General features: G+C 47.9%; 1 protein-coding gene across 1 annotated transcript; it reads left to right on the top strand.

Moving 5' to 3' along the window:
- The first annotated feature begins 2,841 nt into the window (after positions 1-2,841).
- Positions 2,842-6,773, top strand: SHISA2 (shisa family member 2). Its single transcript, XM_063102721.1, has 2 exons — positions 2,842-3,175; positions 6,220-6,773. Exons 1-2 carry the CDS (start codon positions 2,842-2,844, stop codon positions 6,771-6,773), a joined length of 888 nt encoding a protein of 295 aa, XP_062958791.1.
- Positions 6,774-12,059: the final 5,286 nt, after the last annotated feature.

Raw genomic sequence — 12,059 nt, 5'->3', positions numbered from 1 at the left:
TATGGATCAGGAAGTTATCCTCACCAGTAAACTGAGGATAGTAATTACATCTTCTTTAAGGGTTGTGAGGATTAAATGAGACTATGCATGTGAAACTCTCGGCACAGTGCCTGGCACACAGAAGGCCCTCAGTAAATGTTAGCTAATAGTAATCTCCCAATAAAATGACTCAGTCTGAAAAACTGATTTTTCCCTTGGCTGCTTCTGGTCTAATTTTAAGTGCCATTCCTCTGATGATTTTTCTGACCTCACTCTCCACCCTAATCGTAGATTAAGTGCTTAAATTGACCCTGCACATCACTGGTCAGAGCTTTTATCATACTTGCATTATTTTTGTTTATTCAATTTTTTTCTGTCCAATTTGTGTTTTACCCAGAGACTTTAGGCTTTGCTTGAGGAAAATGACCATGACGTCTGGCTTCTTGGTGAATCCTCAGTACCTGACACGGACCATAGCAGATTATAAGCACTCAGCATGTATTTGTTGAATGAATAATTCATTGATCTAGAAATTTTAACTCATTAACTTAAGAAAACTTGAGGAATGGTGGGTTTAAAATACATAATTTATGTAGCTAAAAATAACAAAGAATCTGCAAAGAAATAAAGTGCCGTACTTGAAGAGAGGTTTAGTAAAGAGAATAAGGTGTTTGTTGGGGAGGGTGAAGTAGGGTCGGGTTTTCTTCTTTGATTTGACTTTGCCTGGGCGAGTGGAAGAATAATCAGTGATATCTGAGTCTTCCCAAGAACCAGGCAGACACGAGTGCCCCAAATACAATTGCCTTGTGTTCTACAGTTGTGGACTTGGAAGGGACCTTAGCAGTCCTCACCTCCTGTGGTCCGCTTTTTTTTTTTTTTTTTTTTAGAATTATTTTCTTGTTTTTTTTCCAAGCTAACATTCTCAAATTCCAAATCTACTCCATAGAATATAAAAAGTAAGCACAGCAGCACTCTTTTCAGTAATGCAACTTATGCTCCACTTCCTAGATGAAGAAACTGAGACCAGCAAAACGCAGAGACTCCTTGTGGTCGGGCCGGGTCTAGAATTCGGGTCTATTGACCCCAGGCCGTGTGGGAAGGGGCACTAGTTCCTTTAAAAGTAATCACCGCTGCTCTAATAGCATCAGCACCTGTTGTTTCAGCTCCCGCAAGAGAGAGGCTATTCATTTCTCCTTCATCAAAGCTGAATTTCTGGTCTGTCTGAACCTTGTTTTCTTCCTGACTGCAGCTGTCTAAACCACTAAGGCCAAATGTTGGACGGAGGCACCTTTCTGCTGGAATCCGATACACCGCCACACTCAAATATAGAAAGAAAGAAGGGACACACAAATCATCCAGGGGCCAGACTTGGGATGTTTCTGCTGAGCTGTCTTCATTCCATCTTGCGGTGGGAGCCTGCGGCCCACCGGAGCAGCCCGGCCGTGCGCACGCTGCCGCAGACATCCGAAGTCTTCCCCGCTGGGCCCGGGACCAGCCGTGGCCGGGACATCAGCTGCTGGAAGCCGAGGGAGACCGTTCATCTGAGAGGCGACATCATTCTCTGTACAATGGAGAGTATAGTCCTTTGGAGAACCAATCCGAATACTGAAAGATTCGGCTTGCTTAGTCAAAGGTCCTCCTTAAGCAACTTTAGTTTGCTTCCAGTGCTGTTGTAATCGTGTTGGCAAGGCCTGGATTGCTCCAGTTACGCTTTCTCTGGCGCCTATTTCGCGGGCAGCAGCTGCCCACCGCCACACCTTTCCCCTCCGTCCTGCCGCAGCGGGAAGGGCTCCCCGGAGTCTGGGGCGCCGGGGGCGGAGGGAAGCCGCGCAGCACGCATGCGCACCGGAGCACCGCCCGCCCCATAAGAGCGCAGCGCGGCGGCGAGCCCGGCCGGAGCTGGTCTGGCGCAGGGCGAGGCGGGCGTGCGCGCGGCTTCGCTCGTGGAAGGACGGAAACTTCCGTGGGCGGCTCTCGTCGGAGCGCACCTCCCCAGGGCGCAGCAGCGAGGGGAGAGGCAGAGCCGGACGGAAGCTGCCCGGCGCCCTTGGGACCGCGCTGCAGCCGGGGAGCGGAGAAGGGGAGCGGGAGCGAGCAGCCCGCCTGGACCCGCGCCCCCGGCTGCCGCCAGCCGGGCAGGCTCCCGGGACTGCGGCGAGGGGCGCGCCGGAGCCTCGCCCACGTCCTGGACGCCCGCGGGGTCGGGAGCGCTCCGGAGGCGCCGTGCGCTGGGAGGAATGCCCGTCGTCCCGCCGAGCGGAGCGTCGGGGCTGCACCCACGAGGGCGGCGCGGCCGGAGCCATGCGGACCGAGTTCGGGGCTGAGGAGGCTGAGCGCGGCCGGCCGCTGCACTTGCTGCCCCGAGCCCTGCGCGCGCTGCACGCCTTCTTCGCCCCTGCTCGCCGCCGGAGAGGGCAATAAAGAGGGGAGACGCACCCCGACTCGCTCGCGGGACCCCGAGGCTTAAACCCTGCGGCAGCGACCTGGCTCCAGGTCCCCAGCGGCGTACCCGGCGGTCACCCGGCCCGGGATGCACGGGGAGGCACGGGTGAAGCCTCCAAGGGCTGCGGGACGGCAGCTCCGCGAGCCCTCTGACTGCACCCCGAGAGTTTCATGAGCGAGTACCACTATTAAGGCAGCCCCTAGAGGGGACCGGCCTACCCGGCTGAGGAAGGGAATGGCTTAGGAACCCCGGTCTCTTAGTCGTCGGCTCCCGGACGTCGCGGCACGGGGGAGTGGCCCGCGCGGAAAGCGCCACCGAAGGGACAGTCAACGAGGAGGCCCGGGGGCGGCCAGGACCACAACTGTCGGAGACCGCTCTGCGCCCTCCGGAGCGTCGCTGCCCGCGCCCAGGGCGGTGCCATGTGGGGCGGACGCCGTTCGTCCGCCGCCGCCTCCCGGAACGCCGCTTCGCTCCTGCGGCTGCTGCTGGCCGCGCTGCTGGCGGCGGGGGCGCGGGCCAGCGGCGAGTACTGCCACGACTGGCTGGACGCGCAGGGCGTCTGGCGCATCGGCTTCCAGTGCCCCGAGCGCTTCGACGGCGGCGACGCCACCATCTGCTGCGGCAGCTGCGCGCTGCGCTACTGCTGCGCCAGCGCCGAGGCGCGCCTGGACCAGGGCGGCTGCGACAACGATCGCCAGCAGGGCGCCGGCGAGCCTGGCCGGGCGGACAAAGACGGCCCCGACGGCTCGGCAGGTAGGGCGGCCCGGGACCCAGAGCGAAAGGGGAGGGTAGTTGGCTGTGTCCCGGTGGCGCGGACCTGGGAGCCGGGAGAGGGGAACGAAATTAGGAGCACTGAAGTTTCAGGAGAGGGCCTCGAACCGGGAGGTAGCCTGCATTGTGACCCACTCATTAATCTGTGCGAACTGGGGCGCCAAATCGTCGCCCTGGGCCTCAGTTTCCCCATCTGTCAGCTAAAGCGTGGCTTGGCTTGAATTTTCCGAAGAAAGTCACACATTTAAGGTAGTGTGGGCTACAGAAAGCTCCCACATTCCTTCTGTCCGGGTCCGCTGTGCCCCTCCCGTGACTCTATGGGGCGGAAGGTCGTAACGTCCTGGGAGTACCCGAGGAAACGGCGAGGCGCGCCCCCTCCCGGGAAGGCCTGGCAGGGGCACCCGCCTGAAGGCTCAGCAGGAGGCAGGCAGCTCCTCGGGGCTTCGCCGTGAGCGATGCTCTTTCCCAGACCCCGGGGGCTTCAAGCCCTCCCGGACGCGCGGCTGCACCTTTCCGGGCCTCTTGGGTTTCTGGACTATTCTTTTTACCACGTCAAGCTTAGTAGGTGTGACATCGGAGCTGAGCCCAGCCTTGCTCTTTGTGGCTTTGATTTTTTTAAATTATATATATATATATTTTAAATTGCCAAAGCCGGAGTCGGAAAATAAACAAGCCCCTGAAAGAATCTGGTAGCTGCGCTGCCTTCCTCCCCTCCAGAAGCCCCCCCAGACTGCCTCCCCGCAGGGTCTGCACCGGTGACTGCGCGGGTGGGGAGGCGTAGAGGTGAAATGGCAAACGTGTCCCCGAGGGGGCGCCTGCTCCTCCCGCAGCTTGTCGAGTTAACCAGAGGACTTTTTACCCGCACCCCGAGCCCGGGCTGGGCGCGGCGGGAGTGGGTCGGTGTTTATGGAGCGGTGTCCCGCGGCCTGGGAAGAGGCGGCTCTTTTGCGTGCCGCTCCCTTTGCAGTCAAGCGTTTTATTAGCACGCTGCTGCCATTGTTCCGCCCCCTTGACTCCGAAGAGAGGAGGGCTGAAGGTAATTCCAGAAGAGGTGCCATCTTCAGACGCAAGCTCAGCCTTGCAGAGTGTGTGTGGCCGTGGAATAAAGCCGTGAGAAACGAGCCAAAGCCCGAACTGCTACAATGAAGCGTCTGTTTAAGTTCTGCTCATTAGTGGCCTCTGAGAAGGCGGGCGGGCTGCGGACACATCGGTGGGCGGCGCTGTGCCCGGGCGGGCGCCTTCCTCTTCTACTTTTAAACTTTCTCCCTAAAAATTCCCTTTCTTTCACTCTGTGCTGCAGTGAAGAACAGCATTCCTAATTAAGCCTGCCGAGGGCTTATAGGAGCCCCGCATTCTTTATCCCCGTGTGGGTATTTACACTTCCAATTAAAAGTCCTGGAAAGAGAACAGTTATTTCTCCCCCAGACTCATTATGTGGACTGAGACTGGTTTCAGCTAGTTTTTGCTGTCAGGTTTGGGGTAATCTTTTTTTCTGTTTTACTATTATTTGTTTACCTCTTGGTAAGTATTTAGGGCTGGTATCTTAATTTAGAGAACGAAATATTTAAAGCATGTGTAGCAAAACGCCCAGCATCCGCCGCCCCAGTCCCCCTCCGTGCGCCTGCGGCGAGCGTGTCATCAGAACAGTGCTGCTGCTGGGAGACAGCTGTGCTGCACACTCTGTAGCAAGTGCTTCTGCCTGCTAAGGGGCACTATGTATAGAAACTGCTCAGTTCAGCATTGAAACTCAAGGAAATCTTCCACTGTCAGCCTTTGTTAAATAGCTATAGAGTACGTTTTGCTAATAAGGCATTATTTCCCCACGGTTCCATGTGGGGCTATATTCTAAAAACACTGACTTCAGGAACACCAGAACAGTCTAAAGGGGCATAATTAGAAAGCTGGCTGCTCTAGTGCACAGTCAAAGGGTGTTCTGGGTCTGACCGCAGAGGTGCCCATCTGACTCTACTGGCTCTGTGCTTTGTCAAGACCAGTAACACTCCGTCAGTCCCTGTCCTCATGTATTTTCCAATCAGATAGGGAAATGGGGCAGGAACACACCAGAAAACAGGTTCTTGGTCCGGCAGGGCGGCGCTGGGGAGGCGGCTCCTGCGCGGTCTGCAGGCTCCTGCTTCCAGCCAGCCCGCCAGCCCGTGCGTCTAGTTCCTGTGCTGCAGCCCCACGGCTCCCAAAAGATTTTTTTAAGGCATTAATTTTAAAATGGAGTTCACTACTGGATTTAGGTAAAAGGCTTTTATTTTTATATTTTGCAGTTTAGTTTTTAGACTAATCCTTGATTGGTAGGTGCGGTGACTGGCACTTCATGCCCTAAGGCCTTCCTCTGTGGTTTTTCACACACAACTTGGGGCGTAACCTCCTTGGCTCACTGTGCCGACTCCTTCCTGGAACAAATGTCCTGTTGCTCCCGACGTTTGTTCTCCACAATACATTGTTTCACGCTGGCCTGGGACAACTCCCTCCGCAGGGACCACTTCACCTGAGGACCACGCTTCAGCTGGGCCAGAGGGCTGGGGCTTTTTAAGCTTCCTTGACCTCGTGTGCCTTATAGACTCTTTTTGCAATGGTAGTGGCTTAGAGTCTGACCTAAATTTCTTATTTATCTGCCTATGAAAAAAGAACTTGCTAAAAAATGGTAAAAAGAAGTCTTCAAGGAATATAAGTAACTTTCTGGGAAAAAAAAAAAAAGAGGAAGACTTTTAAATAATTTGAACTCATTGTCACTCTTCAGATTGCACAGCTGTCTGTTAGGGTGGACTTAAGTTTGGGCAGTTCAGTTATTGCAGGAAGTTTAGAACCAAAACAATCTTTTAAACCCATATTTTTGCTAAGCTGGATAATCTGCCTCAGTATCGTGGTTGATGAGTCTAACTGTGAATGTTGACAGTTTTGCTTCGGAGTTTGATCCACCATGCTTACAGGGTTTTAGCACCTTTCCTAAGCATGTGACCAACTTTCACTGCATTCCACAGTAATTCTTAATGTTGCGTTTCTGTCCTTTTCTTTAGTCCCCATCTACGTGCCGTTCCTCATCGTTGGCTCCGTGTTTGTCGCCTTTATCATCTTGGGGTCCCTTGTGGCGGCCTGTTGCTGCAGATGTCTCTGGCCCAAGCAGGAGCCCCAGCAGAGCCGAGCCCCGGGGGGCAACTGCTTGATGGAGACCATCCCCATGATCCCCAGTGCCAGCACCTCCCGGGGGTCATCTTCCCGCCAGTCCAGCACAGCTGCCAGCTCCAGTTCCAGTGCTAACTCAGGGGCCCGGGCACCCCCAACAAGGTCACAGACCAACTGTTGTTTGCCCGAGGGGACCATGAACAACGTGTATGTGAATATGCCCACGAATTTCTCTGTGCTGAACTGTCAGCAGGCCACCCAAATTGTGCCGCATCAAGGGCAGTACCTACATCCCCCTTACGTGGGGTACACGGTACAGCACGATTCTGTGCCCATGACGCCTGTTCCCCCTTTCATAGACGGCTTGCAGCCTGGCTATAGGCAGATTCAGTCCCCCTTCCCCCACACGAACAGTGAACAGAAGATGTACCCAGCGGTGACTGTATAACTCATGGCACTGCCAGGTTCCTCTGTGAGACCGAGAGCAAAACGGGGATGGATTCTCAAGGTGAAAGCCCTTGCATGTTGGTGGTGTTTGTGGCAAGATTCTCTTGGATGGTCTCATTTGTCCCCAAACTGTATGAAAATGTCTCCAAGTTAGCATTTCTGGATCTGTTTCATCCCAGTGCGTCATTGATTCATGATGGAAAACTGGCATCAGCTGGAGATGCCTGCCTTGTTGCTCTTGGGTGTGTGACAAATACTTGAGCCCTTAAGTGCCCTTGAGGTTTGGTTGTCAAGAAGAATTTTGTAAACTGATAGATTAAGGGTTTTTATTATAAACTATTTTTCCTTTTTTGTTTTGAACTATGTAAGATCAGACTACCTGTTAGCTCCGTTTTACCGGGGCCCTTTTTTTAAAACAAGCATCCATAGTTGAGGGGAAGACGTAAATAACACAGTTATAAAAGGAAACCAGTCTGAACTCTGTGAGATTAGTTCTTGATCTCAGTATTCCACAGGCACATCTTAATTTCATTGTAAAAAAATATATATATTGCCTATTTTTGTGCTTTTGGGGGGCCTATTTTGTGCTTTTTTTTTTTAATCTTGTGTAGAGATCTTATTACAAATGATTTTCTACATTAAAAAGAGACTGAAAGCAAGTGTATCATTTCTTAACTAATGAAGACCCTTCGGAACTCTGGGATTATTTTAATCTTGAAGTAGCAGATGATGTAGTAATATAAAGCCATTCATCCCCTTCTTGATTGTATCTTTTACTTTTTACAGTGACATCTGAGAAGTAATTAGATGCTTTTTATACTGAAATCATAAAACTGTCCGCTGCTACTTCTCCGAGTTGCTTTTAATTTTGCCATGTGGTATGGCGGGGCATTTCCTTCTGTTTGGTTTTCAGATCCCCATGTCTATATAGTACTGAGTGCAGGTAATTACCATAGTTATAAATGAAGATCGGTATTTCTGCCTAGATCTGATAAAACATTATCTTGTTTTAGTTATAAAAATTGAAAGAAATGCATTACAAAGATACTTAGTATAGCTCCTCAGCCATAATCGGAGGCTTGGGGTGAAATTGAAGCCACAGATATGATTTACTTTGCAAGTCATAAGGCTTTTTATACTCTCATTGTCAAAATGGCTTTTTTTTCAGGCAATAGGGTCTATTAAGTCAAGAGAAAAGCTTTCAGAGAACCTGCCTTTCTTCCTCCACACACTCAGCTCTTGCTTTCCTTTCTTTCAGACTTCAGCAAGGACTGTGTCCATTACCAGTGTTCTGAATTATCACATTCAAGTGAATATATCTGTGTATCATTTACTCATGAAAAAGATAAGTTTAAGTATGCACTAGTAAATTTCCAACTGCTAGCAAAACCAAGATTTGTAATTAAACAAATTGTCGTGAAGTATTATATCTACTCCTAGGCTGTTTATCATCGATTCTTCTGTGTTATGACAGAATAATGTAAAATCATTGTTGGCAATTGGTATCAACGAAGACACTCAATCGAATGTTTTAATAACCAAAGGTGGGGGAAATCATTTTACATATTAATAAATATTTTATGGTGTGAATTTCTAGGGGATTTGTTTTTTTTTCATTTTCATTCTACTTGGTAATTTTTCAGATGATCTAGTAACTGTTAATAGAATAAAATTGCTAAAAGTCATAATACTACTTTCTAGAACCAGGAGCCTACTTTTAAAAGTAATCAGTATCTGGGAAGTTTATACACATGTTCTGTGAGTCGGTGAATATTATTTTGCATACTCCATAGGAAAGGTTAACAACATGAAAGAGAGTTTTTTGGGATCATTATATTATCAAGCTATGTTTGTTCTCTACGTGGTCTTTGATGGAGGATTCCTGCTTACCTAAGGAAGTAAAATTCCTAGAACCTTTGAGTTGAAAGGGACCTTAGAGATCACTCAGCCGAGGGATTGGCAAACTCTTCTTAAGTAAGGAGCCAGAGAGGGAATATTTCAGGCTTTGCAGGCCATATGGTCTCTAGCAGCTATTCTACTCTGCAGTAGTAGCTCAAAACCAGCAGTAGCTGATATATCAACAAATGAGCAAAACTGTGTTCCAATAAAACCTTACTTATACACACTGAAATTTGAATTTCATATAACTTTCACATGTCACAAAATATCCTTTTGACTTTTCTCCCAACTATTTCAAAATGTAAAAACCATTGTAAGCTCTAGGGTTGTACAAAAACAGGCAGTGACCTGGATTAGGCCTGTGGGCTGTAGTTTGCCAGTTACTGATCTAGTCCTCACTTAGCTGCTTAGCCAGTGCAGGAGTCTCCTCTGTGGCATTCTTGGCAGCCTGTTTTAAACAGTGATGAGGAATGCTTGCTTCTCTTATGTAGAATTTTCTCATTTTTCCTCCTTTTCTTGTGATAATTAAATACCACGATTAAAGAAAAAGTGAACTTTAACAAATGGAATGAATTTTTCACTTAGCTTGGTCTTTCCAGAAATACCTCACAAAAGCAACCTCAGGCCTTTCAATTTTGGTGAGAACTGGAGAAATTTAGCTGGCGAAGTAAAAAAAGTTCTAATACCTGGTTTAAGTATAGCTTCCTTGCTGTCATGAAGTATAAAAGTCAGAACCTATAAGGTATAATTTGCACCCAGTAGAAATACTTCAGTGTCTGTCAGAAAAAAGCATTTACAGGTAGGAAGATAGTTTGCCTCTGCACATTTTCTGCTGTATCTAAACCTTTAGTGTCAGTTCATGATAGTTCCAGGGCAATCTGTATTCCTGCCTGTAGGAGAGAAAGTCAGACCTTCAATTGCAAAGAAGAAATCAACTAGCTCTTTGAATCTATTGAAAAAGTGTGGAAACTACACATATCCTAACGTTTCTGCTGCTGCTGAAGTTGAAATGTAACAGTCAACATCCAAAGTGGCAAGAGTATCATTAAGACAAATGTTTTTTAGTTTAGCATATTTACTCTGCAACATGCATCTTCATTCTGAATAAGTTTCTACAAGCTTGGCCGATGAAATATTTCATCTATTAAATCTGCCTTGAGCTCATTCTTTCAAGAATGCACAGTTTATTTCATGAGTTCTGCAACCCGTCTTTTCTCTTTGTTTTGTTACAAATTAATATTTAGGTTTTCTTTAGAAGTTGCTTGAAGAAATCAGGAAGGTCAGAACAAAGTTGGTGATCGAAGTCACCGCAGATGTTCATAAATGGACTGAACTCAGGAGAGAAAGCTTGAATGGCTCTAAGAGTTGAGATCAGAAAGAGTTTGGAATAAGTATTCTCTTCTCAGTTTGGCCCCTATCTAGGAACTCATGGCTAGTCCCCTTTTCTCTCGGGGATTTTGTTTCTGTTTCTTGCAAATTCGCAGTGATCTTTTGCTTATAGTGCGAGTCTCCCTTCTATACATTCAGTGATTCATTGAAGTGTGTCAGCGGCTTAAATGAATAAACAGCATGCTTGCCTGTAGGTGCTTGAGCTTCCTCAATGCTTACAAGGAATAGGCTTGTTTCTTTTCAGTGGACTTAAGAATTAAGACTTCTCATTAACTCAGCCTGATTTTCCTCTAGTCAGTCGAATGGCATTATTAAAATACAGAATGTGTGTTTTTACTGCAGTGTAGAGCAGACCTCCCTCGTGGTATGTGCATGGGTGAGCTTGTCGGGATCTGGGGAGAGGGACAATGGGCAGACAGAGAGAGACATCAGTCTGACCCTGTCAATCATTAGGAGAGAAAACAAGCATCCCGGCACCTGCCAGCCCTGTGAGACTTGCTGAGTTACGGCTAAGTAAATAATGTATCAGCAGTAATGGCTCAATATACTTTCTAGGATTTTAAAAAATGCAGTCACTTCCCCATTTTGCTTATTTCTTTTGCCTCTTGCACGAGAGAACAATCCAAGCTTCTGAGGAAGCTGCCTAATCTTACATTGGCGCTGCTCTCGAGTGGAGGAATCTCGAGGTGTGGAGAGGATGCGCCAGTGGCTTTGAACATACCAAGGAAGTGGACTTCCTGGGGCCTGCCCCAGAAGGGACAGGGACACCTGGGGCAGACACACCTTCTGCCTTTCAGAGTGCCTTTCACATTTCAAGGAGGTATAAAGTGTGCATACAAATGAGGACCCCAGCGCTCATCACTCCACCTGCTCCTCCTTTTCTGCTGCCTGCTTAGATGACAGAGCCTGGAGGACACGTCCATCCTCCTCTCAGAGCCACAGGTCAGCTGTTTTCATTCAGCCCATTCATGCAAAAATACCTACATATGAAATTTCTTTGCCTGCTGAATTTTTTAAAAATTACCTAAAAACATGAGTGTTTTGTGATTCTCATGCCTTTCAGAGGTTGAGTGAAAAATGACAAAGAATTAGAAATTATTAGCTCTTTTCCTGAAAATTACAGCACTATACTAGGTAGATATGTTTTAGTGCATTGATTTGCATTTGCTTTCCCTGTTCTCCATTCTTCTGTATAAAATCATTTACCAGTGGAAAACAGAAGAATAAAACCTGGGAAAACAGTCGCTGTCAGAGGTGTTAGGTGTTTTTGGATATTCACTACAACACCATCACCATGACAGAATAACTTTGGATAAAATTACAGCTGTGAGCAGGGATTTGGCTGAGGAACGTTGTGCTTTTCACAGTTAAATCCTCATAATGCCTTCAACATTTATCCCCCGAAACGAAGGACCTAGATTCAAATTAAGAACAAGAAATCAAAAATTAGTGCTGTTTTAAAAAACTTGTAAACGAGAAAAACTTCTAAATGAGAGATGATAAAAAGGTAAAAAGTTTGTGACGGCGGCGTGAGACCGATTTCAAACATAAAAACTCACGTGTTCATTTCAACCATCTTGAAGTGTATGTCTTTCCATTTAGGAAAATCACGGTTACATAATATATTACTTACTCAGGAGGCTTAACAGCTGTAGAAGACTGACTGCCATCTGTAACATGTATATAAAATTACCACATGTGTACACATACATGTACAGAATGATCACAAGAGAATTTAAAACAGAGAGAACTTATTACGTAAGGCAATCTCATCCAAGACCCTGTTCTCAATTCTTGATTGATTTTTTAAGAGTAGAGTTTGTTTGCAGTGCTCAGCTTTGCTTGTCTCAGTTGTGGTTGGTCCCACTGAACTTCTCGGGAGGGATGGACCTGAGTCAAAACCCATTTCCACCGCTGGTGGCGTGGCCTTTTGTCTCTGGACCACAGAGTGCTCTCTGTAAAAGCGGATTAATAACACCCACCTCGTAGGGTCTGGGTG

This window comes from Cynocephalus volans, chromosome 7 (assembly GCF_027409185.1).
Source record: "Cynocephalus volans isolate mCynVol1 chromosome 7, mCynVol1.pri, whole genome shotgun sequence".
Taxonomy (NCBI): domain Eukaryota; kingdom Metazoa; phylum Chordata; class Mammalia; order Dermoptera; family Cynocephalidae; genus Cynocephalus; species Cynocephalus volans.
Note: the sequence above shows the minus strand (reverse complement) of the source record. Positions and strands in the feature narration are given on the sequence as shown.